Source organism: Eumetopias jubatus, unplaced genomic scaffold, assembly GCF_037043125.1.
Source record: "Eumetopias jubatus isolate StellerSeaLion01/CBP00866 unplaced genomic scaffold, mEumJub1_p1.0 scaffold_17, whole genome shotgun sequence".
Taxonomy (NCBI): Eukaryota; Metazoa; Chordata; class Mammalia; order Carnivora; family Otariidae; genus Eumetopias; species Eumetopias jubatus.
The window spans coordinates 28,420,171-28,436,698 of record NW_028274823.1 but is presented as its reverse complement, the minus strand read 5'-3'; the positions used below and the strand labels follow the sequence as shown (position 1 = coordinate 28,436,698).

At 40.8% G+C, this 16,528-nt stretch overlaps 1 protein-coding gene across 6 annotated transcripts in view; it reads left to right on the top strand.

Moving 5' to 3' along the window:
- The window catches only part of BTRC (beta-transducin repeat containing E3 ubiquitin protein ligase), a 170,877-nt gene extending 154,856 nt beyond the window's left edge, over positions 1 to 16,021 (top strand). For 3 of the 6 annotated variants that reach the window (XM_028098736.2, XM_028098734.2, XM_028098733.2), the window contains 4 exons: positions 511 to 621; positions 2,061 to 2,139; positions 9,048 to 9,240; positions 11,327 to 16,020. In XM_028098736.2, coding sequence (XP_027954537.1) covers positions 511 to 621; positions 2,061 to 2,139; positions 9,048 to 9,209 — 352 coding nt within the window. In that variant the 3' untranslated portion in view covers positions 9,210 to 9,240; positions 11,327 to 16,020. Of the gene's footprint in view, positions 1 to 510; positions 622 to 2,060; positions 2,140 to 9,047; positions 9,241 to 11,326 lie in introns of all 6 variants that reach the window. The other 3 variants (XR_015767072.1, XR_015767071.1, XR_015767070.1) reach the window with 3 other exon arrangements.
- The last annotated feature ends 507 nt before the right edge of the window (positions 16,022 to 16,528 follow it).

The following is a 16,528-nucleotide window of genomic DNA, read 5'->3' as shown; positions in this document are numbered from 1 at the left end:
AGGCGCCCCCAGTTTTTTATGTTAGTATATAAATGTTTTTGAGAACTTGCTTTTTGTTTCCATTATAGAGAAAGACTGTCCTGGACAGTGGGTGAAAACAGAGAGTGTCCTTAGTAACAGAGGTGCACATGCTTTGTGAGGCAGGATATCACTGGCACTCTGCATCTCATTCTTATTGGTGATTTCAGGAAGCATTAGTTTTCTTGGCGTGGTCATTTCCTTCACAGGCAACTGGGTACATTGAATTCATCCTTCTTATACCTTGGAGACCCTGGTTACAGGATTATATAAAGCCTTGTGCTTTGAAAATATATACTTCATATGAACTTCAGTCATAACATTTGTCTGCCTGAATTATACAACAGAAAGGAGATCAATCACATTTTTGTATGCATGTTGATTGATTTTATTTTTGTGGGTTTTTTGAAGACATACAAAGTATATTATTATAACATGCCAAGCTTAGAAAAGAATACATGAAAATTCACTTGACTCAATTTTCTTTTCCAGATTATGGGACATAGAATGTGGTGCGTGTTTACGAGTCTTAGAAGGTCACGAGGAGCTGGTGCGCTGTATTCGATTCGATAACAAGAGGATAGTCAGTGGGGCCTACGATGGGTGAGTTTGCTAACAGGGTTTTAAAAAAAAATGTACATCTTGATCCCTCCTCACTGAGGTTGATTAAATATATAGTATTTCCCTGACTCTGAAAGATTATGGATTTCACAGAAAGGATCTGATACAATATTTTTTGTGTCTAGTCTATGTGTTCACCTGTCCTTTGTTTACTTTTCTTAAAATATTCTTCCCGATCATTTATTTGCTCATGACTTTCATTAACATTTTAGTTATTTGGTTATATACTTGTCTGTTTTACCCTATAAAGCAAAGAACTGGGAAAACCCAGTATACCAGGATATGTGTGTAAAATAATGACTTACTAATAAAACAAATATTGGAGGCAGTATCTTTGGGGCATAGTGTGGCAGGCTCTTGAATATGGATCTCTTTGAGTAATTCCTAAAAGTGTAGCACTCTTGTCTTCACTTCTCCTAGCATTTCGGTGACAAGAAGTTTAGTAATCTTTATTTTCTTTGGTCTAATTTCCAGTGGTTTTAGAATCCATTCATGTTGTGAATGGATCCCATGTCTAGCACTGCTAAATACATAGTAAACTCGTACAAAAGTGTATTATTCATTTATGAAGGCCTCTTTATCATTTCGTCTTGTCAGGTGCTTGACGTGGGCGGTGGAAGGCTGTAGTTCACATACTGACAGCTTTTTAAATATCAGAAACTACCTTACAACATTATCTTAGATTTGGAGCTGGCCATAGTGTTGAAGACAACTCGCGCAGCAGGAATAGACCACTCCCTCTGCTTTGAGTCAGCCATCACTGTTCTACCCTTTGGAAATTGTTCAGGGTGTGAGGATGTATTCCAGCTACGTTACATTTTCTGATTGCCCTGGTTTTGATCTGTTCCCACCTTTCTTGGATTTTGTCTGTTATTTACCTTGAGGAGACATGACCGTATGTTTGATTTTTAGAAGGGCTAAACTTTTCTTATTTAAATCAAAATATGAGCATTTGCTTATATAAACTACATAGTTCTTCAGTGGGCTCCAGTCCTCTGGTACATGTTACGTGGGCCATTCTTAGAATTGACCGGAAAGAAGATGCCTCAGAATTACAGGTTTTTCGGTCTAAGTGACCTCTTATATCATTAAGAGGTCTAATGTATAAGATCTCTTCCTGGCCCCAAAGTATGGTGTAACTTTACCATTCGCTATCTTTAGCTTGGTTAAAGCTAACCTATTTCTCATTTTTTAGGCTAAACCTGTACATTTTCCCCTGTTAAGACCAATAACCTCTACCCAAGAATGAATGCAAGAACCAAGTCTCCAAAACAAAAAAGTTTTTATATATTCCTGTGAGCTGCATTTATCATATAAATCACATTCACTGTACATATTTATTGCCATGACTTTTTGCTGTTCTTCTGTGGTCCCTTAATTTTGCTTTTAATTGAGATTTTTGTCCCCTTTTTGATCTTTAGAAAAATTAAAGTGTGGGATCTTGTAGCTGCTCTGGACCCCCGTGCTCCTGCAGGGACTCTCTGTCTACGGACCCTTGTGGTAAGAGCCTCGTTGTTTAGAGGGGGTTGGGGGACAGGAAGGAGAAAAAGTTAAACATTGATGTACTGTGGAACACAGATCTGGATTTGATAGTTAGAAGCTCACAAAACCTACTACTAAGTGGAAAGGCAACCAGTACATGACAATAAAATATGTTTATGTAGCGCCTTTCATCCAAAAGTGCATTAGAGACTGTATATGGAGAGGAACATGTCAGCTGTTTAACAGCTGCACAGCAACTCCACACCACAGTTTAGTACAGGAAGTGAGTAAGAATTCTGTATCTACCAGAAACGGTAGGGGTTACTTAGGGGACGAGAACATAATTACTCAAATTGGAACCTGTCCAGAAGCTGAGGACCTGCACACCTGTGCCTGCAAAAAGTGCCGTGGGAGCCTGTGTGAGCCCCCAGTCAGCCCCCTGGCTCTGCAGCCTACTCAAGGCATGCTGCCTCCAGCCACGTGAATCCCCTGTCTTCTATTCCTCATATACCCCTTTGCCGTGAACATCTTGACATTTGAGGAAAGAAGTGACTCAAAAGGAGGAAAGTCACCTTTGAAAGCACTAAATTCTTTATCATGGTGTTCACCAAACACCCGGATGAGAGCGGATGAGAAAATGGCCTAAGGTTAAAAGCTGCTGCCATTCGAAAAAGAAGATTAGGTGGGGCACCAGGGAGCACAACTCAGGAAAAAGATGAGAGCTAGCATTTGAAGCCTAGTGTTCTGAATCCTAACTCTCAACATTTGGCGTCCTCTGCTCTGGGGGAGAGAGAGAGAGATAGAGACGTTTCTTTGTCTTCCTTGTTGGATTTAAAGCTCATTCTTGCAGCACCAGACCTGCTTTACCTGCGTGTTTCACACACGTTTTTTAAAATGTGTACTTTCATTCATCTACAATTAATCTACATCTAAGTGAGGTATAATTTACATACAGCAAAATTAACCTTTTTTCAGTGTATTTTTTCTGAATTTTGCAGTGTGTAAACACCTCAGTCAAGATCTAGAACATTTCCATCACCCCAAAAATGATGCCCCTTCATACCAACCCCTTCTTCCCCCACCCCTAGCAGTTATCTGGTTTCTTCCCAGTGCTTTTGCTATCTTGTGAATGTCCTGTAAAGTAAATCATACAGTATGTAGCTTTTTGCATTTGGCTTTTTTCACTTCAGTTGAGATTCATTCATGTTACCTGTGTTCATACTTTGTTCTTTTGTACTGCTGAGTAGTATTCCATTGTGTGGGTGTGCCCGTTTGTTTATTTGCTCACCAGTTGAAGGACATTTGGAATGCTTCCAGTTTGGAGTGATGCTGAAAATATTCCCTTACAGATTTTTGTGTATACATACTGTTGTCTTTCCTCTTAGGTAAATACCTAGGAGTGCAATTTCTGGATCCTATGATAAGTGTGTGTTTAAATTTAAAAGAAACTACCAAGCTGTTTCCCAGAGTGGCATTTTGGGAGTTCACAAATGCAAACCATTTTGTATTTCCACTGATGGAATGTGTAAGAGTCCCATTTTTCCATTTTTCCACATCCTTGATAGCACTCGGTATTGTCAGTTTTTAAAAATCATAGCCATTTGAGTGGGTGTGTAATGGTTGTAGTTTTAATTTGCATTTCTGTGATAATTAATGTTGTAGAACATCTTTTTATTTGCTTTTCTTTTATGAAGTGTCTGTTCAAATCTTGTCCTCATTTATTTATTGAGTTGTCTTAATAAGTTGTAAAAACTGACTTAGATAAAATCGACATACAATATAGGGGACATATTTAAAGTGTACAACTCAATAAATTTTGATATGTGTACATACCAGTGAAACCATCTACTTCAACCAAGATAATGAACATATCTTCATGCCCCCTCTGTAATCTCTCCTTCCCATCCCACCCCACTTCCTGCTACTCCAATCCCCAGGCAACCACTGATCTGCTTTCTGTCAATATTGATTAGGTTGTATTTTCTAGGTTTTATAAACGGAATCATACAGTACAGTATTTACTCTTTTTTGTCTATCTCTTTTCACTAAGCATAATGAGATTCTGATTTATATCAGTAGTTCATTTCTTTTTAAAAATTGCCGAGTTAGGTACTCCATTGTATGGTTATACCGTACTTTATCCTTTTGCTGGTTGATGAAACTTTGGGTTGTTTCTAATTTGGGGCTATTATAAATAAAGTTTTTATAAACATTTGTGTAGAATGAAATGAACATATGCTTTCATTTCTCTGGGATAATTCATAGGAGCAGAATAGTTCAGTGTATGTTTCATATTTTTAGAAACTGCCAAACTGTTTTCCAAAGCAGTTGTATCATGTGACAGTACATGAGAGTTCCAGTTACTCCACATCCTCACTAATACTTAGTTTGAGTCATTCTAATAGTGTGTCATGGTATCTCATTATGATTTTAATTTGCATATACTTAATGTTAATAATGTTGAGCATCTTCTCTTGCTTTTATTTGCCATCTGTATATCGACTTTGGTGAGGTTATCTGTTTGAATCTTTTGCTACTTTAATTGGTTAGGTTTCTTTTTTTTTTTTTTTTAATTTTATTTATTTACTTGAGAGAGAAAGAATGAGACAGAGAGAGCATGAGAGGGGGTAGGGTCAGAGGGAGAAGCAGACTCCCTGCCGAGCGGGGAGTCTGATGCGGGACTTGATCCCAGGACTCCAGGATCATGACCTGAGCTGAAGGCACTCGCTTAACGAACTGAGCCACCCAGGCGCCCCTAATTGGTTAGGTTTCTTACTGAGTTTTAAGATTTCTTTTACATATTCAGGATAATATAAGCCCTTTTTGAGATAGGTGATTCACAAACATATTCTCCCAGTCCATGTTTTGGTTTTTCATTCTTTTACGAGCACCTTTTGGAAATTCCTAATTTTTGTTAAGTCCAATGTATCAACTTTTTCTATTATGGATTGTGTCATTTGCAGTTATATCAAAAAAAAAAAAAAAAACTTCACCTAATCCAAAGTCGCAAAGATCTTCCCCTGTGTTTTCTTCTAGAATTTTTATAGTTTTAGGCTTTACATTTTGGCCTGTGATTATTTTGAGTCCATTTTTATAGATGGTACAGGTATGGATCAAAGTTCATATGGATATCCAATTATTCCAGCACTATTTAATTCAAAAGACTATCCTTTTTCCTCTGAGTTGCCTTTTGCAGCTTTGTCAAAAATCAATTGACTATATTATGTGGGACTACTTATGGACCTATTGAGTTCCATTTATCTTTTTGTCTGTCATGATGCTAGTGTCATACTTTCTTGGTTACTGCAGCTTTTTATTACTCTTGAAGTGTAAGTCCTTCAACTTCATTCCTTTTCCAAAGTTTTTTGGGTCCTTTGAATTTTCATGTGAATTTTAGAATCTGCCAGTTTTAACAACCAAAAAAAAAAAAAAAGAGATTTTCACTGGGATTTTGATGAATCTTGCTCAGTTTGGAGAGAATTAACAACACTGTCTTCTGGTCCATGAACACAGTATCTCTCTCCATTTGTTTAGGTCTTTAAATTTCTCAACAATGTTTCATAGCCTTCAGTGTAAAGGTCTGACACATCTTTTGTCATATTTATCCCTAAGTATTTCATATTTTTAGTGCTGTTGTAAATGATATTTTAATTTTTGGGGTATTTAAAATTTTTAATTTCTGAGCTGCGCATTACAAGCATATAGAAATACACTGTTACTTCTTTTGCAATATGTGTACCTTTCATTTCTCTTTTTTGTTTTATTATACTGACTAAGACTTATGGTACAATGTTCAAAGAATTGGTAAGAGTGGATGTCCTTATCTTGGGGAAAAGACAGTTGGTCTTTCACCAGTTTGTATATACATATGTATAGATACATGTTAGCTGTAGATTTTCTGTAGATACCCATTATCAGGGGATTAGGAAGCTTTTTTGTATTCCTAGATTGCTGAGAGTTTTAGTTAGGAATGGATTTTGTTAACCACTTTTATGTGCATCCAAATGTTAAACCCAATTTTGCATCTCTTTGGATCCCATGAACATTAAAAGGATAGTAATCAAGGAATACTATGAACAACTCTATGCCCCCAAATTTGAAAACCTAGATGAAATGGATCAATTCCTTGAAAGATATAATCTTCTGCAACTCACATAGGAAGAAATAGATAATCTGAATGGGCCTATGCCTGTTAAAGAAATTGAATCCATAATTAATAACTTTACAAAACAGAAAGCACCAGGCCCAGATGGGTTCACTGGTGAATTCTACCAAATGTTTAAGGAAGAAATTATACCAATTCTTCACAATCTTTTACAGAAGATAGAAGCAGAGTAAATACTTCCTAACGCATTCTTTGAAGCCAGCATTACCCTCATACCAAAAGCAAACAAAGGTATTACAAGAAAAGTACAGATCATATGTCTCATGAACACAGGTGATAATCTATAAGCTCATTTACTTCTTGTAAGGAAAGTAAAATAGTGCAACCTCTACGGAAAGCAGTATGGGTTTCTCAAAATACTAAAGATAAAGTGCCCTCACTTTTGAGTGTATATCCCAAAGAATTGAAAGCAGGATCTCAAAGTGTTATTTGCATACCCATATTCATATATTATTCACAGTAACCAAGAGGTGGAAGCAACCAAAGTGTTCATCAGGAGATGAATGAATGAACAAAATGTGGTATATACGTACAGGAGAATATTATTCGGCCTTAAGAAGGGAAATACTGTCATGTGCTCCAACATGGATACTACTTGAGGACATTATGTTAAGTGAAACAAGCCAGTCACAAAAGACAAATACTGTACTGTTCCACTTACATGAAGTATCTACAGTGGTCAAACCCAGAAATAGAGTGGTGGTTGCTAGGGGTTGAGGGGAGAGACAAATGGGGAGTTGTTGTTTAATGGGTTTAGAATTTCAGTTTTGCAAAATGAAAAAGTTTTGGAGATTGATTGTACAATAATGTGAATGTACCTGACAACACTAAACTATAGGGGCACCTAGGTGGCTCACTTGTTAAGCGTCTGCCTTCGGCTCAGGTCATCGTCCCAGGGTCCTGGGATCGAGCCCCACATCGGGCTCCCTGCTCTGCCGGGAGCCTGCTTCTCCTTCTCCCACTCCCCCTGCTTGTGTTCCCTCTCTAGCTGTCTCTCTCTCTCTGTCAAATAAATAAATAAAACCTAAAAAAAAACAACACTGAACTGTACACTTAACAATGGATAAATATAAATTTTATGTGGTTTCTACCATAATACAAATTAAAATATTTTTTAAAATAAGGTAGTAGGCAAACACAATTGTATGACTAATATGAGTATTATGCAGGATTTTTTGGTAATATTTTAAACACTTTTCTTCAAATCTAAGTGTAGTCTTGTCACTGTCCTTATATTTAGTGATTTCACAGTAAAGAAAATTTCTATACTTACTTAAAAGGTAGCAGTATGCCAGGAAAATGAAGTAACTCTTAAAAAAAAATCCTCATCAAAAAATTAGCAAATTGAATCCAACGATGTATAATGTATGCGTGTGTGTGTGTGTGTGTGTACACACACCATGACCAAGTGGTATTTATTCCAGGTATACAGAACTGGTTTAGTATTCAAAAATTCAACTATCTAATCCATCACATCAAAAAGCTAAAGAAGAAAAATCACACTGTTATATCAGTACATGCAAAATCCAGTGTCAATTCATGATAAAAACTCAACAAGCTAGGAATAGAGGGGGAACTTCCTAACTTCATAAAGAAAAATGCAAATTGAAACCCCAGTAACATACCAAAATGTCTAAAATTAAAAAGATTTATAGTATCAGTTTGTTGGTGAAGATGTGGAGCAACTGGAACTCTGATACATTGCTGGTGGGAGTATAAATTGGCACAGCTTTTATAAAACTGAAGAAAAATAAAGCTGTTTCCCTGTACATACTAAAGCTAGACATATACCTACTCCGTGGCCCCGCAGCTCTACTAGATGAAATGAGAGCATATATCCTTCAAAAAACATGGACATAAATGTTCATAGCAGCCTTATTAAATAGCCAAAACTACAGTCAACCCATACGTCCATCATAGGAGAAAAGATAAAATGTAGTGTGTTCATATTATGGAATGGCAACCGGTAATTTTAGAAAGAACGTTAGTAACGAAGACGCATCTTGCACTGTTGAGTAAGAGAAACTGGGCACAAAAGAATACATGCTACATGAGTGTATTTATATGAACTTCAGGAACAGAAAAAATGAATTGATGAAAGCATTGGGGTGAAAGTAGTATTGAGAAGTAAGGAGCATGAGAGCACTTTCCAGGATGCTGGAAATATTATACATCTCGATCAAGGTGGTATGCCCGTGTGCACTAGAGCAGGCTTGCTAATGAGAGACAGTTGTTGAATTGTCATGAGTTTTGCAAGCTTGTTGACCTCACATGGGTAGCTTGAAATTAGCCACTGTAGGAATTTTTACACCACAAAAATGTGTGAATGCTTTTACAAATTGGGGAGAATTAGTTGATAAACATTTACCAGCACACCTTGTATTATTGCTCATCAATCCTTGGCCTCTGATTGTAGAAGAATCCAACAGATACAGAAAGAGAATAAGGCCAGGGAGGTACTGAGAAATGTTCTCATTCAGCCTAAACTAAGGAGAGTTAGCAGCGAGAAACTAGCATGTTCTTTGACGTGGCTCAGCTCTAGTGAATATACCTTTGATTGTACAGAATCAACTGCCCAATATTGGACTTTCTCCCTTCTGCCTTTAATCCAAATTGCTTTTTCTCTGTGTTCTTGAAACAGCTAAATATTAGAGATTATCATCATACATATAGTCTTTCCATAGACTTCTTTTGACATATTGCTGAATTTGTGTCCTTTTGATTTTGAGTAGTTCAAAAGTTTTTGTTTCTGCTGCTTTAGGAGCATTCTGGAAGAGTTTTCCGACTCCAGTTTGATGAATTCCAGATTGTCAGTAGTTCACATGATGACACAATCCTCATCTGGGACTTCCTAAACGACCCAGCTGCCCAAGCTGAACCCCCCCGCTCCCCTTCTCGAACATACACCTACATCTCCAGATAAATAATCATACAGTGACCTCATACTTGCCCAGGTATGAAAAAGAATTGTGTAAATAGCACTGTGGGTAGGAGATGGAATATTGGCTGTTGCTAGCTCCTGGAGCCTTCTCGTACCCTTTCTCTCTCCAATGCCTATAAAGCAGGTGAAGCAACAACATGAGACAGGGCTGGGGCTGCACTGGACACTGTCTTTCATCAAGGTAGCTAGCCTCAATTCTAGATGATTCTTGATCTAGATTTGAATGAATAATTTCTGCCCCAGTTATCTAATAGGATTGTTAAGAAAATAAAATGAGATTTGAATCAGTTTCAAAGCTGAGAGTAAGCCATAAGGCCGGTGACTATGTAGTTCCCAGATCAAACCAGTTCCTATAATAGAAACCCTTTAAACCAAGTAAATAATATGTGAGTAGAAAATTTCTTGGTGACACCTCTCGGCTGACTTCTCACAGCCTTGTCAGTGTCATTGGATTATAAAACATGGCTTTTTTATCCTCATCCCCACTCCCCACCCCCTCCAAAAAAGACCTTGATAGTAGCTCGGAGTTGGTGACAACTCCATTTATTCTCCCACTCAAGTCTCCAACCTCCCTCTGAGGAAGGAGAACATCCCACATTTCATCTTTATCTATGTGATGGTATATTCAGATCACACCCAGTGTCAAGCAGTTCAGATCCATTAATGAGGTTATCATTGGGTCGGGGAAACTGCACTACTGGGGAATGTTACTGTCATTATGATTTCTTATTTCCCACATTTACCTTAGTTCAATGGCCGAAGTACAGATTTAGTACACTTTTCTGCGTATCTTTTTGTAGTGGTTCTAAGTGGGGTGGTCCATGCCCTGCTGGACTCACTTCAGTGCTCACTGTTCTCACAGAGGACACACCACTTCCTATCCCTCAGCCAGTTTACCCAGGCAGGCTCAGGTGAGAATCCTAGATGTGTGCCCCTGGGCAAGCAACTTCCAGAGCCTTAGATTCCGTATTAGTAAGATGGATTGCAATCCCTACTTCACAGAGCTGTTGTGAGGATTGCACTGAAGTGTCCTATGAAAAATTCTTAGTGCTTAGCACAGTGCCTAGCACAGGACAAGCCCTCAGTAAAAAGTGGTCATCGTTAGTAATACTGTAATCATCATGTATCTATCCCCTCCTTTTGCCAGAATTTTCTCTTCATTAGATTACTATGGCATTTTGCCATTTTTAATATTCTTCCTGGCTTTCTGATTGTTGGTCTCCTTTCTCCTCTCACCTCTGAAACATAGACATCCCCTAAGAGTGTGTCTCGGACTTTTTTTCCTTATCAAGCCTTCCTGTTTTGGCTGCTTTTTCTCTTCCCGAGGCTTCAGCTTTCATCTCAATGTAGATGACCCTCAAATTTGTATCTCTAGTCCCAACCTCTGTCTTAGTCTCCAGGCCACATTACCAGCCACCACCTACACACCTGTCCTTGAAGTTACAAGGAGCATGTCTGGTGCACACTTCTCACAATCAGACTTTCCCCTCATCCACTCTTCCAGGGCCCTCCAGCCAGAAGGCCGGACAGCTTCACCCTGCTGTTCCCCTTCTGCTGGTGGCACAACTATGCTTCTGGCCACTCAGGGCCAGAACCTCAGAGCTAGCCTCACCTACTCCACCATCACAGGGAGCAGAGTCACTCTTATGTCAGAGTCACACTGCACGAGCGCTGCGGCCCTGAGCATGTCCGTGAGCCCCACCATGTCCCCACGCAGCCTGTGTCACCCTTGACAGAAGCTCCTGCTTGGCCTGGGCAGAGAGCAGGTGTTACGAAGGACCTCTGAGACTTTCTTCCAATTGACAGCTAAGTTAATGTTCTTCTCTTAGAACAAGCGAGAAATGTATGGGGTGCCTGGGTGGCTCAGTTGGTTGAGCGACTGCCTTCGGCTCAGGTCATGATCCTGGAGTCCCTGGATTGAGTCCCACATCGGGCTCCCTGCTCAGCAGGGAGTCTGCTTCTCCCTCTGACCCTCCCCCCTCTCATGCTCTCTCTATCTCATTCTCTCTCTCAAATAAATAAAATCTTTAAAAAAAAAAAAGAACAAGTGAGAAATGTAGGGAAAGGGACTAATGACTCTGTGCTCTGTTTTCACACAGGACTCATTAGAGTTGCGGTATTTAACATATCTGCCAATACCAGGATGAGCAACAACAGTAACAATCAAACTACTACCCACTTCCCCGGACTAGCCGAGGAACGGGGCTTTGAGACTCCTGTTGGGACACAGTTGGTCTGCAGTCGACCCAGGATGGTCTACTCAGCACAGCTGACTGCTTCCGTGCTGCTATCAGAAGATGTCTTTTATCTTTTGTGAATGATTGGAACTTTTAAACCTCACCTCACCTCCCCTCCTTTCCTCTCTGCACCTGTTTTTCCTCATTTGGTTCCAGACAAAGATGACTTATAAATATATTTAGTGTTTTGCCAGAATCTCTCTTGCTTTGCCGTTAAGCAGAAGAACTAGTTTCCCTATATAGCCTTCTGGGAGACCAACTTCTAGGGGACAAGGGATACAGCTTCAAGCCAGACAGCACCCATTTTCTCCCTGTGAACTCCAGGAATGCCCAGCACCTGGCAGGATCAGCCGAGCCCCACTGTGCTTAGGAGAAGACAGCTGTCTGTATGGCCTTTGGGGTGAGAAAGAAAACAAAAGTACACACTGGAAGATCTGGGCCTCTTTCCTTTCATCTCTTTCTGTTTCTGTCACTACCCCCCCGCCCCCCCACTTCAACCTGTTTCTCTGCTGCACCTGAGAAGAAAGAGTATGAAGAGAGGTTCTCAGTTAACATGAGGCAAATCAGAGAAAATGCCACACTTGGAAGAGCTAAACGCTGTCCAGTCAAAATTTCAAACCCAGGCTTTTGCTGCAAGTGACCCTGTGTGGCAGCAGTGGGTTCTTAGAAGGTACTCTCATCATATTTGCAACTCTTCTCTCTCTCTTAACAACACCCCCCTCCGTTTAAAAAGGTGGGGGTGGGGCAGAAATCGCCTGGGCTCCATCAATGGCCACATCTTTTCTGGACTCAGCAGTCTCCTCGATTCCATGTAGAGTGTGCAAAGGAGTTGCTGATTGCATTTCCTCTCATTAACAATTAGATGTGTAATAAAAAGCATTGTACTTAATCTTAAATCACTGGTAAGGCTCAGCCTAAAGAAAGGTTTGAAATGGCCAGAGCCAGTCGCTGGGTGCAGTCCGCATAATGGTTCACGTCTCTGATTTGCTCATCAGGGTCTGTGGACACCCAGCTCCTGTGTCTTTGCCAAGACCATGATCAGGTTGCTGAGAGGTGGTCAGAGGTAAAAATGGATTTCTTTCTCATTTAGAACAGTAAATATCATCTCTCGGAAAGCAAACTAATCATCTCAACCTTGCACTGCAGAACCTTCCTCCTGCTTTTCCCAAACCTGGTATTTACAAAAGGGCAAAGCTGCCAGAAAGAGGATCAGGGTGAACTTTGGCACACAGGGTTTACTAATGGGGCAGAAACTGCCTTCTCTTTCCTTTTCTTCCTCCTCCGGCCTTATTTAACTCTCCACTCTCCCCAGCCAATAAAATTTCTCTGGAAGTTGGTAAGCAACATAAACAAATGGACCTCAGCAAGGGCCAGGCCAACCTGGCCACTTAAAAGGCAGCTGTATAAGTGTCGGGCAGGGCGTGTGTGCCACCCCAACTTGGGAACACAGGAAATACTACTAGCATGTGCCCAGCTTGTTTCCCGGGGGAGGCACGGGGCTGCACCAGCCCTCTCATGTGGCGTGGGCACCTCCATCACAGGTTCAAGGCCACACTGCAGTCTCTAGTTTCCCTTGGGAGCTGAGCAGTTAGTCAGCCCTGTTGTTTCTGTTCCTAAGCAAAGCAGTTGAGTAAAAGAAAGCCCCTTTTTAGCCAGCTGCTGTAAAAACATCAGAATGGAAGCCAGTTGCAGATGACCTCAAAGCCAGACCACCTTTAGTTCAGCAAGGGGGAGAGGGAGAGAAAGCCATCTTCACCCTTCCCTTCTGATGTGACTGAATGTTGTTCTTATGTTTTGAGGAGTAAGTTATGCACATCCGCTTTTCCTTTCCGGCTTCAGGAGAGCTTTTAAGCTTTTGGTTCCAGGTTATATTCAGAAAATATTTCCCAGTGTAATATGTCATTGCCTGGGAGATATTTTCTGAGTATAAGTCCCTTCCCACCCACCCAAATGCTACAGAGAAATGTTTTCTATTTAGCTGTCATCAGAGTACCTTGTCTATTGTGTTGACTATTTTTGGCTTTTTGATTGGTTAAGGATTTTGCTATAGGTGAGGCAGAGGGCCATCAGCCCTGAGTAACACACAGGTCAGGCATTAAAGGGGCGTGGCTTTCAAGCTGTTTGAAAATATTGTCCAATAGCCATAACTTTACTAGCCTTTCTGTTATATGCTGCTATTTAAAAGTGGGAGCTGTTGAATATTCATTGGTGCCCGGGGTTTTGCTCTCCCATGTAGGTTCAGTTGAAGATAGATTATTTCTAAGATTGTTCTGAAGCTTGTCCAGTACCTCATAAATGAGATCAAGGGTGGACCCTGCAGTCTGGAGCCATTAGCTCCATCGAGCATGTTCTCCAAGTTGTCCTTTGCTGCTGATGGAAATGGGAATGAAGTTAAGTGGTCTGAAAAACTGAGTCAGTCACATTTCTCAGCTCTGGGGGTCATTTACCAGTTCATTGTAGAAGAAATAATCAGGTAAGTAGAAGTTCATTTCCAGAGAAGGTAAACCCCACTTACCATCTCTGCATGATTTCGGTCGGAATTGATTATCACTAATCCCCAACTGGGCTAGAATAAATGTAAAGTTTGACCTTTTTAAAAAGAAAAGAGAAACAAAGAAAGTCTCAATACATTGAAAGGAATGGTAGAAAAGGAGCTGAAGGAGTCTGTTGGCTCTGAAATGGCATGTCTCCATTGTAGATTAGTCTCTTCTCACTAAAATTCCAGTGTGGGCCTGAAAGAGGCGTTTCTTAAAGATGGGAGGAAGCCCCTTCAAAGGCGGGCACGCAAGGAGTGCGTGCATGCACCTGCGCCTGCACCCTGGAACTCTCTGGGCACTCGGGAGCTCTCCAATCACACGTGGGCTGCTTGGACAAAACCAGCATGCCTTGCTGCACGTGTGTGTAATTTCACTGCTGAGAACATCCTTTTCCTTTCTTACGTGCCATTTGAAAGTGGACATGAATTGTGAATGGAGGCCTTTTACACTTGTCCCTTGGCAAGATTTTTTCTGGTGACTCTTCACCAGAAACTTCAGAGACAGGACTCTCTGGAACTCTATTGACAAGTAATAAAGTCTGGCCCTCATAACTTGTTTCTGAACTGGAAAAAAAAAAAAAAAAACCTGGGACCCCTAAATCATTCTGTTTTCTGCTTGAGTAAGAAAAATCCTTATTTTTCTTTTGTAAAGTCATAGGCTGAAGAGAAGAAAATATGCACTCTTCTCCTCTGCCATCTCCTGGTACCCATTGGTCGGAACAGCTGTGGTTGGTCTACTCCTTACTTAGCACTTGATTGTATGTGGAAACCAAGGGCTTGGGGTGGAGGGGGGTAGGGGATATTGGAAATAATTAGGGTGTTTTTTTTCTTTCCTAGAAGTAGATTAGATACCTTGGTATTGTTGACCTTCTTGGCATCTTCCATTTATTTTAGGTGATAATACCTTCCTGCCTGAAGTGCAAGCAGTCCAACCCAGAATAGTGCAGGCGTGAGAGCCTAGGCTGCAAGCTTAATTCGGGAGGAATCCAAAGGTACTTCCTGGTGGAAAAAGGGATGCTTAGATACCCACCACCTGTGACCATCACGCTCTTTGATGATCAGGTTTACCATGTGACTTTAATCCACATTTCTGATCTTCCCTATTTGGGTGAGCTGCACAGACTTTCCAAGAGCCCGGAGAACATGAAAAGGTGCCCTTGCTTCTCCTTGCCTTCCTCTTTTCCCTCCTAGAATAACTCTCACTTGTAACCAGCACACCCAAAGCCTGAAGGCGGAGTTCATCTCCCTGGGCTTCATCCACATAGCTGATCACTGACAGAGCAGAGCCCCTTACTTTACCATTGGCTCAACATAATCAGTGCCAGAAAGATAGCCATCTCTTAGGGTAATAAAGCTGAGTTTTGCTCCTGCTGTTTTTATCTGTAGTTCATTTGTGACTTCAGAATACTTGGAACTGAGGAGCGAAACCAAAAGAGCACAATTATGGCTGCCTGATTTCTTGTGGAACTTAATGCATTGATATATGGAAACCTCTTCTGTTGGAAGTTGAGTACCTATGATCTAAAATTTCCTGGAGGCAGATGACCTCTAAAACATATGCTCTCCAGTCCCCCCAGCTCTCTCAGCTCGTGGTTGGCTCTGTGTGTGTTTAAGGATCAGTGTGGTGAATGGCATTATAAAGTGTCGCTTCCCCTCTATCCCTTTCTCTTCTTGGACACTGAAGGAAAAGACCCAACAAGGAGGGTTAGACGTTTGGGTACCAAGGAAACTACCACCTTCCCAAATCAGTGATCACCTAAGCGCACCCAGACTCTTGTGAGGAATGTTCGCTGGACTCCAGCTATGGGGCAGGCCTGGCAACGAGTGTGAGCTTCCCTGAGAGCTTTCAGTTGGCTCAGCTCTCTGTTCTCTAGACTCTTAAGTACTGACTGCTTTTACTTTTGTGGTTATGTTATCGTGATGTGTAGTCAAGGTACCAGTATGTTCACAACCTAGGATCATGGTAAAATAGTGTGTTCTGGTTTTTTTTTTTTTTTTTAACTGTTCAGAAAAAAGTAACTTAAATTACAAATATAAGATTAAAGTGAGTTTTCTAAGTGTCTTGTCTCTTTGCCCCAACATCAAGAGGACAATGAGTTTCAATATATCAATTGAGGGAGTGCACAGATACCTTTTAAGATAATCTGACATGAGAAAACATTTAGAGAAGTGAGGGCCAAATGGTGTGAAAAAATCTGGGGCCTCTGGAAGACAATTAATGTTCCATGTTGAATTAAACCAAAGCCAAAGTGATGGGTAATTTGGGAACTGGTCATAGCCTCAGCCTGCCACAACCCAACCGGGGCCCAGAACTTAGATTTTCCTCTGCCTCCTCTGTGACTGAGATGGGTTACCCCTGCATCCCATTTGGTCAGTTTCTGGAAAGGTGAGCTCACATTCAGGAGCAATTTCCAGAGAAACTCCAACAAGCTACAAAAATGGAGAGAGCGGGGTGCCTGGCTGGCTCAGTAGGCAGAGCATGTGACTCTTGATCTCAGGGTTTTAAATTGGAGCCTCATGTTTGGTGT